At 40.1% G+C, this 20899-nt stretch overlaps 1 protein-coding gene across 1 annotated transcript; it reads left to right on the top strand.

The window, feature by feature from the left end:
- The first annotated feature begins 875 nt into the window (after positions 1-875).
- On the top strand, positions 876-20418 carry vsig10 (V-set and immunoglobulin domain containing 10). The gene is made up of 7 exons (XM_049577722.1): positions 876-978; positions 7694-8020; positions 13769-14059; positions 17137-17421; positions 17720-18050; positions 19843-19985; positions 20083-20418. The coding sequence occupies exons 1-5, from the start codon at positions 876-878 to the stop codon at positions 17935-17937; spliced, it is 1224 nt and encodes a 407-aa protein (XP_049433679.1). The 3' UTR covers positions 17938-18050; positions 19843-19985; positions 20083-20418.
- The last annotated feature ends 481 nt before the right edge of the window (positions 20419-20899 follow it).

Raw genomic sequence — 20899 nt, 5'->3', positions numbered from 1 at the left:
CTTTTGGCACAGGCGCAAGTTCCGGCGCATACTGTGACGTCGGCTGCCTATAACTCCGTTTATCTCCGTTTATCTCAGTTTACATGCAAACGCGCAACCAGAGTTTTCCAAAATCTCCACTCTGGCCGGAGTTTTTACAAAGACTCGTTTTCAGAGGAGAAATCTCCGTTTGCGTGTAAACGAAGGGCACAAACAAAGGAAGATGTCTCTTTATCAAAATCACCGTGTACGTATAAACGGCCTCTGAGAGGCAACATCAAGAACATACAGGCCAGGGCCGTCACACCATTCACACTCACATTCACACCTATGGGCAATTTCGTGTCACCTGATTTATTAACCTGATGTGCATGTTTTTGGATTGTGGGAGGAAGCTGGAGTATTTGCAGAAAACCCACACTGACACGGGGAGAACAATTTTCAGGTAATGATTTGTGATGTCCCAGCTAATCTGATCAAGGCCTTTGTTATTCAGGTGCATTTACATGGACCCTAAAATTCCAATAATAATCAGAATAATAGCCCAATTAGAATAAATCTGACCTATGTAACCACCTCACTTATAAGAGATGGGCCAGTCGGGCCTGATGGGAAAGAATTTTCAGTCAGGTTTAGAGGGATGATGTATAACATTAGCGCCCCCAGCAGGGTCTGGTCTGCTTTTTTCACAAGCAAATCTGGTGAGAAAACGCACTGATAATCTATTTTAAACCACATAAAGGATATATTAGATATGATAAACAGAGACACAAGAACATTTAGCAGGACTGAGTGCAAAATTGGGACATCAGCAAATCCATGAATTCATCACTTTCACATGTTTCAGAGATATGCAGAATGAAAGATGGACTCCAGTGGCTTTCCATCAGTGCAGGATGTACTCCAACCAGGGTCACCTGACCTCAGTTACACCTGAGGCCCTGAAGGAAGCCTCCGCAGAGTCTTCTGCTGTCAGCATAAGAACACGTAGTGTCCACAGTAAGGGCTGCTGGTCAGCAGGAGAATACAGGAGCCATCGATGATGTAGAGAATACAGCCTCAGAGTCCGAGCTCTGCAAACAGACTATCTCAAAACTAGTGGTGACACACAGGCCTGTTCTCCTTCTTTGGAGTAGAGGGAGGAACAGGCCTGTGTCACCACTGCCACCAAGGCCAAGTGGGGCTAAGGAGGACCCTGCTAAGCTCAAGGAGCTAGAGGAGGGTTGGGACAGCGATAACGTCACCAGAAAGGAAAAGAGTTCTGTGGACTGACAGGGAAAAAGTTAGGCCAGTTTAAAAGAGGGTAGTTGAAGGCCATCAGGATGCAGCACTCCCAACAGCTGTTGGCTCCCCTCACCACACTTGCCTTCATAGGCCTCTTGCTACCCACATCATCAGCATGAAATACAGACGTGCAAGTTTTAGCAGCTAGTAGGAGGACCCAAATGTCCCACGAGTGTCCGTGAGGCTGTTTGGGAACTGCAGAACTAAGTTAGACATTAGTAGGGCCTACTGCCTGCTGCTTTGGTTAGGTAATTTGTTAGTTAGCTAGTTAGTTTGTAATTGAGTCAGTTAGGTTGGGTTTTCTCCGGGTTGCTCTGGTTTTTATCCCACAGTCAAAAGAGAAATTTCAAAACAAACAAAAAAAACCCTCTTGAATTATTTTATTCAAACTAAAGAAATATTCACAAACTCCTCTTTGAAGTTTATGCAAAATAAAGCATTATAAAAAGTTGGAAATCATGTCTTTCATTCTTGAGTTGAGTGTTAACAGTCAACACTGCCATTACTCTAACATTTTTAATCAACCCAGCTGGGCTATAATTAACCCCACCTCCATATCACCCAGCCCTTGTGCAAAGTTGGCCAAAAAGGTTTTATAACTCCTGTTTTATTTTTGACGTACTGTCCCCATGTGTCACTGCAGTTTCCTGTGTTTTCCTGCTTTTCATTAACCACACCCGCACTAGTACTTCCTAATTAATCGTGTCAAACCTTGTTACTGTTACTAAAAGTGGTCAAATGTGTTGCCATATCAAACTATAAACATAATTAATTATAATAAGTAATAATAATAAGTTTCAGCCATAACATGTGATCAGGTTTTGGACCTTGTCCACTTTTGTGTCTGGATCAGCTGCAGACTGACTTGGCAGAGATGGCTGCCATCTTGTTTTTACATGGATTAGTATATTGTGCTCTTACTGCCACTAGGTGGGACAAAAAAGTGTCCATGAACAAGGACAACAGGGCTAAGTAAAGTAGAATTAAGTTTAGGTCAAGTAAACCCAAAATGTGATGTCCTCATATGAGGACACAGGATCTCAGGAGGGTATATACCCACCAGCTCCTCATGTCTCTGCTAGATTGTCTTTGCTCCTTCATTCTCTGTGTTTGATTCTTTGGATTATTTTTTAACTTTGCTTGTTTTGTATTTAAGGATTTTTGCCTGTTCTGTCTGTTTTGTTAGCTTTTTGGACCTTTGTACCTTGTTTGTGTGTTACCTTTTTGGTGTAAAGAGTGAGAGTCATTACAGATAAATATGTGGAACACACACAAAACGCTGCCTCCTGCGCCACAATTTGCACAGGATAAGCAAACTCTGATGATGCCCACTGTCATTTCTAACTCCACTCTACATAACAGAAACACTACACAGCGCTATGAGCAGTAATGCAGTGTTAACCTCCCTCTCTGTTAAATGTGGGTTTAACAAAAAGAACCGATTCTGCCACACATTGTCACATGTCATCCATCTCATCATCTTTCATTCTTCTGATTGATTTAAATTTAATTATTCATTTTTTCTGCAAACAGGTCTTTATGCTGTGTAGTGAGATGAGCCTCCTGAACCCAAAATTATGCCAATACTCTCATTTCTAATTGCCAGCGCAGCCCTCATAATTTACTACCAGAAAAGAGGCAGAAACCAGGTGCAGAGAAAACAAACAAAAACTTAATATGACCCCAAATCACAGAGATGCCGATTCACAAGGTTTTTTTTGTTTTTTGTTTTTTTGGGTTTTTTTTTTGTGAAACATGGTAGGTAATTTGTGTGTGAGTTTTTAGTTGAGAGATTGTGGACATGTCAAATTCACACAGGATTAAGATCACAGACGACCTCCACATTTGTTACAAGCTTAGTTAAGTTAATTAACAGTGGAGGTACAAGATTAGTGTGGTAGGAGACAGAGTACAATTAGCTGTCAGTCACTTTATACTTTAGCGGTTACCTAGTATTTCTGTAGTCGTGACAAAACTTTAAAAATATACAGTACAGGCCAAAAGTTTGGACACACCTTCTCATTCAATGCATTTTCTTTATTTTCATGACTATTTACGTTGTAGATTCTCACTGAAGGCATCAAAACTATGAATGAACACATGTGGAGTTATGTACTTAACAAAAAAAGGTGAAATAACTGAAAACATGTTTTATATTCTAGTTTCTTCAAAATAGCCACCCTTTGCTCTGATTACTGCTTTGCACACTCTTGGCATTCTCTCCATGAGCTTCAAGAGGTAGTCACCTGAAATGGTTTTCCAACAGTCTTGAAGGAGTTCCCAGAGGTGTTTAGCACTTGTTGGCCCTTTGCCTTCACTCTGCGGTCCAGCTCACCCCAAACCATCTCGATTGGGTTCAGGTCCGGTGACTGTGGAGGCCAGGTCATCTGCCGCAGCACTCCATCACTCTCCTTCTTGGTCAAATAGCCCTTACACAGCCTGGAGGTGTGTTTGGGGTCATTGTCCTGTTGAAAAATAAATGATCGTCCAACTAAATGCAAACCGGATGGGATGGCATGTCGCTGCAGGATGCTGTGGTAGCCATGCTGGTTCAGTGTGCCTTCAATTTTGAATAAATCCCAACAGTGTCACCAGCAAAACACCCCCACACCATCACACCTCCTCCTCCATGCTTCACAGTGGGAACCAGGCATGTGGAATCCATCCGTTCACCTTTTCTGCGTCTCACAAAGACACGGCGGTTGGAAGCAAAGATCTCAAATTTGGACTCATCAGACCAAAGCACAGATTTCCACTGGTCTATTGTCCATTCCTTGTGTTTCTTGGCCCAATCAAATCTCTTCTGCTTGTTGCCTCTCCTTAGCAGTGGTTTCCTAGCAGCTATTTGACCATGAAGGCCTGATTCGCGCAGTCTCCTCTTAACAGTTGTTCTAGAGATGGGTCTGCTGCTAGAACTCTGTGTGGCATTCATCTGGTCTCTGATCTGAGCTGCTGTTGACTCTTGGTCTTCCTTTCCTGGGTCGGTCCTCATGTGTGCCAGTTTCGTTGTAGCGCTTGATGGTTTTTGCGACTCCACTTGGGGACACATTTAAAGATTTGCAATTTTCCGGACTGACTGACCTTCATTTCTTAAAGTAATGATGGCCACTTGTTTTTCTTTAGTTAGCTGATTGGTTCTTGCCATAATATGAATTTTAACAGTTGTAATAGGGCTGTCGGCTGTGTATTAACCTGACTTCTGCACAACACAACTGATGGTCCCAACCCCATTGATAAAGCAAGAAATTCCACTAATTAACCCTGATAAGGTACACCTGTGAAGTGGAAACCATTTCAGGTGACTACCTCTTGAAGCTCATGGAGAGAATGCCAAGAGTGTGCAAAGCAGTAATCAGAGCAAAGGGTGGCTATTTTGAAGAAACTAGAATATAAAACATGTTTTCAGTTATTTCACCTTTTTTTTGTTAAGTACATAACTCCACATGTGTTCATTCATAGTTTTGATGCCTTCAGTGAGAATCTACAATGTAAATAGTCATGAAAATAAAGAAAACACATTGAATGAGAAGGTGTGTCCAAACTTTTGGCCTGTACTGTACATACTGGCACTTTGAATTCAGCTACACCTCCCATTGTTCTCCACGTAAAATATTCCGCCAAACTCCATTCATGAAATACGACACAGTAATAATAATAATAATAATTATTATTATTATTATTATTATTTTATAATAACTAGAACAAGAACGCTGCCCCGTGACCTGGCCCCGGATAAGAAAAAATGAATTAAAAAATGGATATAGTAGTAATAATATTAATATTTATAATAACAATAATTGACAATTATTAATAATTCATAATCAATAATAATAATGCTCTTATTTTGAAATTGTCTAAAAAATATATTTTTTGTATATAATCAATAATGATATCAATTATTACATACAAATATATATATATATATATATATATATATATATAACCAGTAAGTGGATGCTCATCTGTCCAGTAATGAGAGCACAACGGGGGTTTCCTACGTTTACTAGAGTTCCTTTGTAGCAGGAATTTCTGTAATACAAACTGGTTCTTCAACATAACACACAGTCACAAACAGATGGCTACTGAGTGTGTATGATAGTGTACAGGACACAAAGAGAAAGTGATACCCAAAGCTGCAACTCACAGTTAATTTTCATTATTGAGTAATGATTAAGTGTAAAACTAAAATCATTTATTGATTAGTCCTGACAGAAAAGTTTTACAAATATATGTGCATAGTTTAATTATGTTTTAGTTAGTTTTTTAAAGGTCCAAAGTGTAAGATTTAGAGTGATTTAGTGGCACCTTGCAGTGAGGATAGCAGATTACAACCAGCTGAAACTTCTCCCGGCTATAATTCTCTTAGTTTTCATTGTTCATTTGAGCCGAATTATCTGCAGAGGTCTACTCCTCTCCAAAACAAATGGATTGGGATTTAAACCGGTAAATACCCTGAATAAAGCAGTCTTATATTACAAATCTTCTTCTACGTGGTTTGGCATGTCGGAGATGCCTTTTAGCTTAATACCTGCTAATGTGTGCTCACCTTTTTTCTATGATAATTTAAGATCCAGAGGTTCAGGAGGTTTTTACTGGAAGCTGAATTACCCACAGAGGTCTTTCCCTCACAAAAACAAATGAACCTGGTGATTTAAAGTGGTAGAAATGCTGTCTGTGAATATTCAACATGGAAATTATGTCTGCTAATAGCATAATAGCAGTGATAGATTAATGAAAGAGGAAAAACACCAGAAAGAGAACTTGAAGCTGCAACCAAAACAAGGGAGGAGGAGAGAAATGCCTCCGTGTCCAAGCTTCTGGCGGTGATTCTGGCCTTGTATTACTTAGTATCAGATCGAAACCAAATTTTGTAGTATCACCCATCCCTAATCTTCAGAGGTCACTTCCTCTCCAAAGCAAACAGATTTTGTGATTTAAACTGGTTTCATGTTAGAAAACATTTGTTTTTCCAGTGCTGCTCATTCTGGAGTATCTGCTTAATACAGTGACTGACGTGAAAAAGCAAACACGCCAACGGCCCTACCTAGAGCCAATGTTCAGTTTGTCCATTCTGGGCCACTTTAGAAACATGGCGGTGCAACATGGCGACTTCATAGATGAGGACCTGCTCACTATGAGGATATAAACGGCTCATTCTAAGGTAACGGAAACACAACAAGTCATATCATGCAAACATGTTAATTATATACTATTACATTTCTGCCAATATATCTATCTAAATGCTACACACTGGACCTTAAGCCAGAATGCCAAAAATCCAGTGGTGAGATGTAGCTAGGTACATTTACTCAGGTACTGTACTTAAGTCCAATGTCAAGGTACTTCACTTGAGTATTTCCATTTTATTAGTGTTGACTTAACTAACTAATATTGGATTTTTCAGTCCACTATATTTACTTCAACACATTTAGTTACTCTGTAGAGTCAGATTATTAAATCAAAAATTACTTAATAAATGGTGAGGTACTATTAAAGGTTAAGATACCCAGAAGTATACAAAGTCATTAAATTAGCCCCACCTTTACCAGCTGCAACATTAAAGTGATGTACACATTAATGCATCTGTCATTAGAGCCTAGTTTTCTAATGTACAATATTCTGAAATGGGCCAAACAGCGTAATGAGTACTTCTACTTTAACACTTTAAAAGGACCAGTGTGTAGAATTTAGGCGTATATATTGGCAGAAATTGATTAGTATGTTTTCTTTAGTGAATAATCACCTAAAAATAAGAGGGTCCTTGTCCACAGAAACCGCCATGTTCATTGGCATGTTTCTACAGTAGCCCTGAACAGACAATCCAAACACTGGCTCTATGTAGGGCCATTTGTGTTTTTGTGTCGACCACCATAGTTAGCAGCCCCTCCATGGCAAGCAAAATAGCGTTGATGATTTTTAATATGATAAAAACCCACCAAGATATTTGTTACGGAGAGGAAGAGACCTCTGCAGGCAATTTGACTGTATATAAACCTCCTGAACAATGAACACTGAAGGAATCCTGGCCAAGAGTCCACACCTGGGAGAAATTTCAGCTGGCTGCAATCCTCAATCCTCACAGCTTGATGCCACTAAATCCTACAAACTGTTACTTTTAAGTGTATTTTAATGGTAATTTTACTTAGTAAAATTTTGAATGCGTGATATTTACTTGTAACAGAGTATTTCTACACTGTGGTATCACCACTTTAAACATAAGACCTGAGTATTTCTTCCACCACTGATATCACTTAGTTCCAGCTCGTATGACAGTAAATTTTGAGTTTTGCGCTATTAGTTGGACGAACCAAGCAGTTTGAAGACGTCACTTAAGGTTTCAGAAAATTGTCATGTGCACCTGTTGCTACTTCAACACCACTTTCATAAAATGCCAGATTGATCTGAAATAGAAATAAGTGTTAATTGTAAGAACGGTTTGTGTTCCCTTCAGGTGGTCCAGAAAACGTGTCTGTGTCCGTCAGTCCAGCCACTGCCCTGGCCAACGGGACGCTCACTGTCACTCAGGGTTCAAGTGTCTCCTTTAACTGCTCCGGCTCCTCCTACCCCTCCCAGGAGCTGACCTGGGCCTTCAGCGGAGCTTCTTCCAGCAACACGTCGCTGGCTTCAACCTCTGGACCCTGGCTGAACTACAAGATAGAAGACATCCAGCCCAGCGCTCAGGGAGTTTACACCTGCAGAGCCCACAACCCTGTGTCTCACCAGGCAGTCAATAAGAGCACACAGCTGCTAGTGTACCGTAAGTACCGTGAGAAGAATACAAGTAAAGGTCTGATGTTGAAAAGTATTACTTTAATGGTTTTATTCATTGGACTGCACTTTAGAGGGGGCGCTGGAAATGGCAAGAGTCAGCGTCTTTTTTAAGCCATGAGAAAACAATTTATGGCAATATACAGTGGTGGAAAAAGTTTTCGGACACCCCATGCATTTGTGAAATATTGCATTAAGAATCACTCTTAGGTCTTCAAGTGCAATTTCTTTTAGTACAGTCACAGCCAAAATACTAAATAAATCCTAAAAAAGCCATTAAAAACTTAAAATTGATTGGTTCCATAAAAATACAGAAGAAATTTTGAGTATTGGGTCATTTTGGTACCAGTGATGAAGGTCGTTCTTTTTGTTAAAAGACAATTTTTGTTGCCAAGCTTCGTGTCTACATAAAGCCAGCACATTTGAAAGTTCTTCAGACACAAAAATGGCTAAAACAAGGAACCTAACGCAGGAAACACGCCTGAAGGGTACAGCTGCCGCCAGATAGCCAGGAAGTGCAAATGCAGTCCTTCAGCAGTTGGATACACTCTGCAGAAATACAGACGAACCAACAGCTTGGAAGACAAACCAAGATCGAAATGACCGCATCCTGATCCGCATGTGCAGGCAAAACCGCCGAATGACATCACAGGAGCTTCAGCAGCAGTGGTCAAACCAAACTGGTGTCCAGTGTTCCACCTGCACTGTACATGGCTGACTTTTAGATCATGGCTTAAGGTCCTACAAGGCTATCAAGAAGCCCCTGATCAATGAGAGACAGAGGTTATCCCGGCGTCGTTGGGCCCAGGCACACAAGAACTGGACAGCCAGGAATTGGAAGAAGATTTTGTGGTCAGATGAGTCCAGTTTCCAGCTTTATCTTCCTCCTACTAATGTGAGGGTACGCAGAAGACCAGGCGAAGCATTATCTCCAGCATATACAGTACCTACTGTCAAGCATGGTGGAGGCAGTATCATTGTTTGGGGATGTATGAGTGCTGCTGGTGTTGGTCATCTCACTGTCTGTGATGGCACATTGAACTCTACCAAGTATTGTACCATTCTCCAAACCCACATGCTCCCTTCTGCGCGTGCACTGTTCCGTCGAGGTAAAAACTGGATGTTTCAACAAGATAATGCCCCTTGCCACACATCCAAGGCCAGTAGAACTTGGCTGCAGGAGCACAGAATGGCCAGCTCAATCCCTGGACATGAACCCCATTGAAAATCTGTGGTGGATTATCAAAAGGTCTGTTTCAAAGCATAAACCAAAGAATTTAGAAGAATTAAAAGCAGTAATTCAAGAAGAATGGGACAAGATTACCCCTCAACAGTGTGAAAGGCTCGTGGGGAACATGCCAGCCAGGATTAGAGCTCTACTACGTGCCAGTGGCAGGACTACTAAATATTAATTTGATGATGTGATGGTTTATTTATTTTTTGTTCAGTTTTGAACACATTCTGTGTTATTTGTTGACTTTGATACCGACAATGTTGAGAACTGACATATTGAAACTGTCAAGAATTTAGTTATGTTAGTTTTTCTTGTAAACAATAAACAAAAAAATATAATTTGTATTTGTTTGTATCTGTCTAATGCAGCCACACCTTTTGAAACACAAAAAAGCTGTAGAAGAAAAAAAAACATTTAAAATGATTTTCTTTGCTTTTTATTTTTTTGCTATTTTGATTGGGAAATATCTAATCAATAAAAATTAAACAAGACTTAGCATTCAGCTAAAAAACAAACAAGTCAAGCAGGCATGTACACTGAGATGTTTTTTATCCAAAAAAGGCCATAATCAGAAATATTGTCAATCCTAAGGTTGCGTACAAAATATATCAGTACTAATACAGTTCTCTCAAAACAGATATCTAAAGAAAAGGAAATAAAAAGAGAGAAAACCTGAATCATAGCGCTATAAAATACTCCCTCCCTAAAAAGGGAGGCAAAAAGTGTGTTCTGATATTAATGTCATTAATTATCTGACCTTGATTAAGGCTTATTTTTTAATTCTGCAATTAATATGTTCTTGCAAAAAACAAAATAACAGTTCACCCAACTCACTTGGTCGAGCAGGCGCCCCATGTACAAAGGCTGTGTCCTTGCCACAGCAGCCACGGGTTCAATTCCAATCCATGGCCCTTTGCTGCATGTCATCTCCATTTCACCCTATAACTTTTCGTCTGATATTTTTTTGGGGCAAAGAAAGCCCCCAAAAGTATGTTTTACAAAAAACAAAAACAAGATTGAGTTATTGAGGTGCGTGAGCTGTGCACTGAAAGCATGACTGTGCACTGAAAAAGAAATCCAGTGTTCATATCAAGCTGCAACCACCAGGGCTGAAAAATGAAGCCAACACGGAAGTGCCAAAAATTGCAGTTCTCTGAATGGCCACTTGAGGCTGGCTCCAGAAGCCAGTCAGTCCCAATACACCCCCATGTTGAAATGCCCAACTTTACAGCTGAAATAAACATGTTTACAGCCTGGTACAAAAACCAGTTTCAGTCTTTATAACAAATTTCCCCCTTGATCACAACTGTACGGGGGTGAATTTTTATATAACTCACGCGTTTACATTTTATTAAGGCTTAAAGTTATGCACAACTAAGGGTGAGCCACTTCAAGTGTCAGGCTGTCTGCTAATAGTGTCATTGACTTCTCAGTCAGATCCACCCCTGGCTCCTCCACAGTGACAGCCTCTCACCCAAATATGGTCACTTCTGGCTCCTAAAATCCAAGGTGGCGACAGCTGAAGTGCTGAAACTCGAGGCTTCAGAATGGGAGTCCACAAACCAATGGGTGACGTCACGGTAGCCATGTTATTTTTACATTTAATAGTTCGTACACAGCTCTGGCTCTGGAAATGGGAAACAAGCCAAGTGGCTCAGACCAAGATACACAACACTATATCAGCTACTTATCCTCTTCCACGTCTACACAGTGAAATGTGAATAACACAGTAGCTACTACCGGAGCTTCTGAAGGAGCACTGACAGGCGGGGTGTATTTGTTTCGGTGTTAAGTTCAAATATCCACAGTCTTCCCTATAATCTCTGACTCCACCTCTGTGCTACCACAAAACAAACCCAAAGCACATGTTTGAGAATGATAGGATTGGCAGGATTAAAAGCTGAGTCATCATCCAATAGCAGCAGAGACAAGTGAAAGTCAACAAAGGTGACTCAAATGTGTCCGGACAGACAGCATGAAGAGATAAAGTAAACGCAGCATTTCACTGTGATGTTACCGATCATTTCAACAGTGTGGCGTCTGTTAGGAACAGTTTTATCAGGAGGTAATACAGGAGGTCGTACACTGAATGAACTTCCTTAACTCTCAACACATGGAATTTCCTGTGTTTTTGCTGATTTCCTGGACTTCAAAATGCATGACTGTTCTACAGGAAGTCAAGCTCCAACTACTTTCCTCATAGAGTTTTACTTTTATGTATCAGCCTGTTTATAAAAGAATGCTCCCAAATAATTCTTTATGGTTCATCTGACCAAAAGGCATCATAAGATGAACCTCGATACACACTTAATGGAATAGTTGTTTTAAAGGTTCAGTAGTTTCTTGTAATTTCCTAGAAAAGGACTGATATATAAATTTAGATTTATTTAAAGGAGATTTCTGCCTCAGAATTTTACTACCAAATTACTAAATTAAATTACTCAACTAAGTTTTTTCATAGTCTACCAATAGTCGTCATTTAGGGCCATTAGTCGACTAGTCGCCCACTTTTTTATGATATTAATTTAATTATTAAATGATATATTTTGGTGGTTTGAGCTGAAGGTGTGAGAAAGAATAGTATCAGTAACATTGTTAACACTGTGCTACATTACAGAGAAATACAAAACCGTACTAATGAACCTTCATTAATATAGGCCTATATTTTATCTCCAAGTGCACGTCACACACTGAGCGAGCCGCCTGTTAATGACGCTGTGGGCTAATGGGCATGTAGCTACTTCCATGTTTCAGATGATACGTCATGTTTGTAGTCGACCAATGATGATGAGTTTACATATCACCTTGGGTTCGTCCTTCACCTTCTCAAAATGATCCCACACTTTGGATTTCCTGTCCGACATGTTATTAACTAGCCTGTGGAATAACCACAGGTACCAGCCCTGGAAATGAACCTGACTCCTGTCTGACTGCTGAGCGTGGACACTTCCTGTGTCTGTCCTTTCAAATTAAATTCCCACATGGACCAGTTTTGATTTATTTTGACAAGGTGCAGCTCCTAATAGAGTTTCACGTTTGTTTGTTGTTGTTGTTGTTTTTTTCTGTGACTGAGCATCTGATGAAATACTGCCGACTAATGAACTTTCTGATCGACTAACGTTTGGTCGACTTTCAGGGGGCAGCTCTATGATTACCCTAGATTATTTGTAGGTTTATCAGCTTCTACCTGGATATGTGTGATGAGTTACAGTGATATATGTAGAAACTTTCTTATGCAGGAGTGAAGTTAAGGAACTTGAAACTGAAATCATGTCAGCACCATTTATATTGGGCAAAATGCAGAAATCACAGTCATAAAGAAGATGTTAATGTTGACTAAATATGAGGTTATGTACATATTTTGTTTAAGAAAGAAAACGTTGGGGGAAAAAAGGTAAAAATGAAAATATATAAAGAGGTTTGCTGCTGGGAAAAGTCTTGGAAACTCAGCATACTTTCACCAGTAAGAGGAGAAAAGATTTTTGTTGGAAAAATCTAATAAGTTTCTTTTTCTTTTACAATTCCGAGGCAGAAATGCAAATTAACTGGGACCTGGTGCCTCTGCAAGAGGTGGTGTGGACCATGCCCACACATTTTGGTGTGGGCTGCAAAGTCAGCCTTTTTGGGAGAAGATGTGGTGATTAATGTCAGGGATACTGCATTTCTGTCCTAGACTGTATTAAATATTACTGGACTTCTCTTATTGGACCTCTGTTTAAAGGCTTGAGCCTGGCATTTTAGCTGTCGCCATCTTGGATTTTTGGAGCCAGAAGTGACCATATTAGGATGAGAGGGTGGATCTGACCAAAAGCAAAGTCACTATCTGTCATTCATAGCGACCAGGCCCTTAATTATGCATAACTTTAAGCATTAATAACATTTAAACAGTTGAGTTGTATAGAAATTTACAATTTCAATTGTACAATTGTCGTGAACGGGGGAATTAGCTTCAGAGACCAGGGTGTGAAGTTGCCATTCGAGGAACTGCAGTTTTTGGCACTTCTGTGTTGGCTTCATTTTTCAGCCCAGGCTGTTGCCGCTTGGCTTCTACCCCCTGCTGATCTTCTTGGCTGCAACTATTACCAAATGCTAACTGCAAAGTAACACACTCCCACTGTATAAACACAGCTAACTATTGTACCTATGCTCCATGGAAAAGATGATGATATTCTTAGAGTACTAAAAGACAAGGGTGTAAAATACTGGATGAAATGGGACTGTTTTTATATAGCGTCTTTCTACCTTATCGAACAAAGCATTTCACACTTTGCCGCTCATTCACCCATTTACACACACATTTATACACTGATGGGGGTGAAGATGCCACGCAAGGTGACATATTTATCCTCTGTCAATATTAAAGGAAACTGCGTCTAAATCCTCGTGTAATGAATGCACATACAGGGATAAGCTCGATATTTCAGTGACAGCAGTCATAGTACTCAGTTTCTTCTGTAATTTTTTGTTTACTTCCTTACTGATGTCTTTTTGTGTCCTGACTAGATGCTCCAGACAGACACCCTGAGTGTATGTGGGCACCAGCGCAGGACCCCTCCCACATCCAGTTCAACTGCACCTGGTCTGGAGCGTATCCCACCCCGACACTACGCTGGGGGGAAGACCAGGGTGACCAAGACGCTGGCTGGAAAGGGCACATTTATGCCTCAGAGGAGACGGACAGCCTGTCGGTGATGCTGAACCGCTCAGTGCTGTCCGACGGGGAGACGCTGAGGTGCATGGCCCAGCACCCGGCGCTTGCTCCGGGAACAGAGAAGTCGTGTTGGTTTCCCCTCAGTAAGTATGTCGAGGTGAAATGAGCCTCTGAACAATCCTGAGATGTGCAACTGCTGAATCTTTTATGTACTTTCCACTTGAGAACCACACTGACTCTCCTACTCGTGCTCAGTATTCTTACTTTTGACCTTACTTTTATTTAAAGGGTCAGTTCATCCAATTAAAAAAAGACATATTTTCTTAATTACCACCAGTTGAATACAGAGATGTAGATTGTTTTATTTGTTGGGGTTTTGAGGTATGTGTCTCTGAGGTTTCTGCCTCCACACCACCACAGTTTAGAGTGACAGTTTGTGGTGCAACTTGATTGATAAATAACATTTCAATATTTTATAAGCAGCTTCCCTTAAAACAAGGAACTAATCTGCATAAAAAGTATCTGCAGTGAGGTTTGTAGAAAACAGCCTCCACCCCAGTGCAGTGGAGGTCAGAAGGATTTTGTTTCTTGTGTTACACCAACTTCTGTGACCCATCAGAATCCATAGCCCAGCCCCTAAAGTCCCAACTCCTAACCTCTCAGCAACTCACAGAACTCCATGATTTTTAAAGGGAGTCTGGTACGGGGTCACAGATTTCGGTGTTATACCTGCATTTAAAACATTGAAAAATTACATCTCTCTTCATTCAAGTGTTAAAGGTCCAATGTTTTGGATTTATGGTATGTTTCTTTAGTGTATAATCACCAGATAATTAGAATCATTGTGTTTTCGTTACCTTAGAATGAGCTGTTTCTATCTACATAGGAAGCAGGTCCTTGTCAAAGATCTCCACGCTGCACCACCATGTTCCTACAGTAGCCCAGAGCGGACAAAACAAACACTGGCTCTAGATAGGGCCGTTCTCATTTTTGTATTGGCCACTGTAGTTAGAAGCCCATCTGACATGAACAGCATCAGTAAAACACTGATATGTAATGTGAAACTGCTTTATTTATAGTGTATTTACCAGTTTTAATCACCTGATCCGCTCCTGGTAAAAACCTCCTGAACAGTGAGCACTGAAGGAACTCTAACTGTGAGGAGTTTCAGATGGTTGCAGTCTTTAATCCTCACCACTAGATTCCACTAAACCCCCCTAAATCTTACACGCTGTTCCTTTAATATATCATTATGAAGTTAATATTAATTGTATAATGTAATGGCTAAAGAATAACGACACCATCAGTGATTATGCTGGTTCCCTTTAGACCTCGCTTTCACTTTGTGGATCTGTCTGCCACCTGGTACGATCTCCCGGTAAAATGAAGGCTGACTGGCGATCCAGTCAGGCTGGCACCATTTCCACCTGCGGTCATGTCTCCATTATTACTAAATGAATGATGATTTCAGTATTGCTAGCAGCGTATCCAACCGGACCACTGCCATCTTAGAATAGTCACCTGGAAATGACTGGGGTTATTCCACAGCTCCATTATCAGCAGGAACAGTAAAACTTTGCTTGGTCTGGACGCCTTCTCAGGATTCAATAGACTCAATAATTTCCCTTTTTTTCTGCTTTTAAGAATTGAGAAAACCACATAATCATCCTCACTGTTTGAAGACACCATTTTGTCTTGTACTGTTAATTTTGCAACAAACAGAACAATTAAATACGGAAGCGTATTGCATTCACTTGACAAATAACAAAAAATCTGTTTGAGTATTTTTTTCTGTTTTTCTGAGTATTTTTTTTTTCTGAGTTCAGAGAGCAATAGACAGACACTAAAACAGACGCTTTCATTCCTTTCTTGAGAGCTCGATATAATGGAAGCAAACATGACCCGCTTGTTTAGTTTAATCCAGTTTTACTTTGTTTTGGGTTATGTGTCCAACTGATTCTGGAGAAACACTGCAATGTCCAGCAGATCTGAATGGGCTTTTCGTCTGAACAACTGCAAAGTCTTAAGGTGCCTGCGTAAAGTCGACAAACTAATGATAACACCATCTATACGACTTAAAGACAAGAGTATCTCCCAGTGTCTCAAACCTTAAACAAAGTAAAACTGGATTAAACTAAACAAGTGGGTCATGTTTGCTTCCATTATATCGAGCTCTCAAGAAAGGAATGAAAGAGTCTGTTGTTCTATTGCTCTCTTAACTCAGACAAAAAATACTCAGAAAAACAGAAAAAATTACCCAGAAAAAACAAAACAAAAAAGATACCACGAAAAACAGAAAGAAAATTACCACGAAAAAAAGCACGAAAAACAGAAAAAATTACGTAGAAAAACAGAAAAAATCATTCAATAAAACAGATTTTTTTTTATTTGTCAAGTGAATGCAATACGCTTCCGTAATTAAATGCATCAGAGTGAGTGTGCAAGGTTTCTGTGTGTAACAATTTTAATAGACAATGTATTAAAAAAAACACGTGCAAAATACAGATTTGGTGTGCAGAGGGGCTTGACTCTGGGTAATCTTTGGGACCATTTATTTAGTGAAAAGTGGTTCCAAAAAAACTGTTCACAGCTCAGATCTGTGGACTATCCAGAGTAGCTAACACTGGTCCTGGAATGTGATGAAATGTAGTTTTTCAGTGCTGCAAACACCTAGAACAAATATTTTTATACTTACAGCTCAAATGTACCTCCTCCTCTGTAGACAGGCCCTTCCTGTCATAAACTCTAGTCACAATACATATGATCAACTCTGTTCTTCCTATAAAGTTTAACACTTTGTTGTAGTATAAAGACTCAACTTCACCACGGTGCTCTGCTTACTGTATAGACTTCAGTGTTTAGTTCTAACAATTAATATTCTCATATTTACTGTATTTTAAGTAGTGCTGCGCCCACAGAGACACAGTTGGTAGCGTGCACATGAGGACACAGTGTTGCATGCAGGACATGCGGATAGTGAGTCACTCAGTAGTGCTGGGGTTATCATCGCAGGATAGGATTGCACAAACAATGTGGTGACGCAAAAGTGTGTGTCAGTTTATAGGCTTGGGTGAGCTTATCTGCATTCCTGGATGTTTATAATGCTTTGAAGATGAGGTGTAAGATTAGGTGATTGATTAAAACATGAACTCGTAAAGTACTGACCCTTTGGACAAATCATGTTTACTGTCTGAAAGCAATGTTTGTCTGTCTCTTCCAGAGCGTCCGTACCCTGACGGTGAGCCGATGGCCACGGCTCTGGAGGGGACCGATATAACTCTAACCTGCACTGAGGCCGTGTCCATCCCCCCCGCAAACACCACGTGGAGGAAAGGGCTCCAGCAGGAGGACATTATTCCTGGATCGAAGTACGTCCTGTCTGAAGAAGGCCCCGTCTTCAAGCTGACCATACTCAACATCAGCAAGGATGATGAAGGCATCTACTTCTGCCGCAGCGAGAACCCCCTCGCCATCTGCGTGCTGGAAGTCTACCTCACTGTGAAGAGTGAGTTTAGGATGACAGGAATGGTTTGGGCTGATTTCAGTCAGCGTGGTATTGTATTTTTATAAATAGATGTATTTTTAAAAAATGTAAACAAAGGGAAGCTTTAACGTCAGAGGGTGATGAGTAACAAACAGTGAGGTGAACATACAGTTCTTACAGCGTATGAATGAACCACAGATTTAAACAATAAGCCAGTCACTGCAGGTGTGGACTCCACCTGTGGAATGCTGATAAACCTGCTGCTCCTCCCTTTTTCTGCTCCGTAATCCTCTCCTGTCGTGGTGTTTTGTCTCGACAGCCTCCTCCGCATACACAGGAGCAATCATCGGCATCTTCATAGCGGCGCTGATCGTGGGATCAGCCGCGGTCGTGGCTAAAACCATTTACTCCAGCCGACACCGGATTTGTCTGGGTAACTTTTGTCTTATCTTTGCAACAGTGCAAAAGTCACAAACGCATGCAACAAATAACTCTGCTGCCCTTAACCTTTGTCATGATCATTCTTTGCACACATAAAATCTCATTCACTGCATCTGTGCTTCAGAAGAATACAAGTATAAATCATAAAAATCCAGCATACTAATTTCACAATTTCTTTTCTTATTTTTTGTTTCAGGAGATGGCTTTGGGTGAGTACCTTACAATTACTTATCTAATACTCACTTAATGCTTCTTTTAATCATGAAAAAGCATTAAAGGGATTAAAATAATTCTGTTCTTGAAGCTAAACTTTCAGTTGATTGATTTGTTGCAGCAGTAAAATCAGTTTTTGAGTCTCTACATTGAATACCCCGAGCTTCTCTCTTTTCTCACTATTTGGCACCGGTGTTTGATAATCGCACTGGTCATGAATCCATCCGAAAAGAAGCAGAGATGCTAATTTTGCACGCATGTTTGCACAAGATGTGAAGTTTGTTACCACTCCCATATTTGTATGCTCCTAGATTTCCGTTGCACATTGCAGTTTTGGACAAAGGAACAAACAAGCAGTTAATTTTCACACTGACATGCTTGAACTTAAAGGTACCCTGATGAGGTTTTGAAGTTATGAAGTTTCTTTACATTTGTTTACATGTATCCTCAAGGCCTCTTTAAATCTGCAGTGGTAACTTTAATAAAAATAACTTTTTGCCATGGGCCTATTTGCCGAAACTGTCCCTACTCAGTAGTACATAAGACAGATACTCTGAAATCATATTCCTCTGCCTCCTCTTGGTGCTTCTAATGGCATTTGCAAGAATTAACTGCACATGAATGAAACAACCAATCAGAGTCGAGGAGAGCAGCTGTCAATCATGTCAATCTCTGCTCGTTAACTTTAATAATAATAAATAATAATGATACATTTATTTATATAGCACCTTTCATGCAAGAAATGTAGCCTAAAGTGCTTTACAATAAGGGCAGTATAAGCACTGAATGCTTCACATGAAAACAGAATGAACAATGAACTGAACTGTAAATGTAAAACTATAAATCATAAAATCAAGGAAGATTTTTAAAGCGCTGCAGCAGCGTGAGGTGTAAATAGAAAGAGTTTCAGACCTGTATCACGAAGGTCAGAGCTGATTTTAAAAATATTTAGCGAGCTAGCTTCCCTGATATCTATAGGTAGTGTGATTCATAGCTTTGGGGCGTCACTGACAAAGGCTGCATCCCTGATCATATTCTGGCTGTTGCTGGGAGCCTCCACCAGCAGCAGATGATTGCAGTGTTCTTGGAGGCAAATAGTTAACAAGGGAGTTAGCAATGTAGCTTCATCTGAGCCCATGTAGGGCTTTGTATACAAGGAGGAGGAGCTTAAAATCTAAATGTAACTTGAGGCCAGTGCAGAGCAGCTCAGAGTGGCCTGATGTGCTCTCTCTCCTTGGTTCTGGTTCATAGCCAAACTGCAAACTTTTGAATGAGCTGAAGTCGCTCGGTGTTGTTTTATGGGAGGTCAGTAAAAAGTGTGTGACAGTTGTCGAGTCATAAAAGTTACCAATTGTAGCTGTAATATGTTGAGTGCATTTTCCTGATTAAAAACTTGTTGAACAGATTTTTGGGGTACATTTGAAACCTTTATTCTTTACATCCAATTTTACAAACTAGCTGTTTTTCTCTGTTTTTGTCGGGGAATGTAAGTTACTGCTGACAACTGTCGAATAGTCGACGACGTATCATGTGCATGAGGTTTATACAAGGCTTATGCAGTAGTGACCAATAATTCCAGAGGGCACCTTTGATTTGGTCACTCTTCCAGTGTGACTGCACCACATCCTCAAAACACCTCTAATCCTGCTTGGAATTTGGATACAGATGTTTCCACAACACATAATAATCCTAAGTTTACCAACCAGAGATTTGAGTCTCAGGTATTTATGATGATAAAATTCCTGCCCTGCAACACTGTAACATTACAAAAATATTTCTGCTCTCCAGCCATATGGAGGAGGACAGAGGAGACGTGCTGAGCCTGGTGGAGTCAGACGACGAGCAGCTCTTTCAAGATACCGTCCCCCAGCTGCCTCCAGTAACCAACGGACGCCACACAACGCTCGTCCAGATACATCGTATCCCATCAAGTATGACCTCATCACGGTTTACACTGATTTTCTAGTTTGTAAATGAAACATTAAAATGCCTGGTAATGTAAAAGTGTTCCTCTGGTGTGTATTTCAGGTGATCATGAGGATGCAGAAACGTCTGACACAAATCCGCAGCAGCAGGAAGATACTGTACAAACAGAAGAGCCCGCTGATCTTGTAACATTTTAGGTTTGGGGTTTGTTTTAGATTTTATTTTAGGTAAATACCATTTACTCCCAGTGACAATGTGAACAGAATCGGTGGAAGACACATGTAAAAATAAAAAAATCTCTTTTTAATTTGTCATTTTGTAAAACAGGGTTTTGAATTTTTCTAAGCGTATTTCTATGGTCGATTTGTTTGTACATCTTTTTGAATATGTTGCTCTGATGTCGAGATTTGTGCAGTAAATGAAGCTGTTTAAACAAAATGTGATGTGATGTGGCTTTGGTCATCCATTATTTATTGATTCACTCACATCCACACACAGCGTTTACAGATGAACTATGACTACCCCAGTATAGAATGTAAGTATAGACTGGAACCATTGTAAAAATGTGGAGGAGTCAGTTCGTCAGTTGTCTTGTGTGTGTAGGATGTTGTGAAGGGTAAAAATAACCTGAAACTCCTTCTTGAAATGACTTAAATCCAGTCACTTTTACATGACATCCAGGCATGAAATATAATTTGATTATTTTATATTATCAGTCACTCTGTCAATAGTGTTAATATACAAATATTTGTGGTTAGTGTTTGCTCTTCTTAAACATTTAAACTATGATTTAAGAGTGAAATCGCTGGCAACCTTTATATAAAAATGGATTTATACACTGATGAACTGCAATTTTTCCTTTTTCAACATCCCCTTGAATATTCTTTTATAAATTAAATAGAGCTGAAATTATCATCCA

Source organism: Epinephelus fuscoguttatus, linkage group LG6, assembly GCF_011397635.1.
Source record: "Epinephelus fuscoguttatus linkage group LG6, E.fuscoguttatus.final_Chr_v1".
Taxonomy (NCBI): domain Eukaryota; kingdom Metazoa; phylum Chordata; class Actinopteri; order Perciformes; family Serranidae; genus Epinephelus; species Epinephelus fuscoguttatus.
This window is presented reverse-complemented; position numbering and strand designations above follow the sequence as displayed.

Coding starts and splice junctions, on each gene's coding strand:
- vsig10 (XM_049577722.1), top strand. CDS start 876: ATGTACTCCAACCAGGGTCACCTGACCTCAGTTACACCTGAGGCCCTG. Junction 8,021..13,768: donor CACACAGCTGCTAGTGTACC/GTAAGTACCGTG, acceptor TGTCCTGACTAG/ATGCTCCAGACAGACACCCT. Junction 17,422..17,719: donor AGTCTACCTCACTGTGAAGA/GTGAGTTTAGGA, acceptor TTGTCTCGACAG/CCTCCTCCGCATACACAGGA.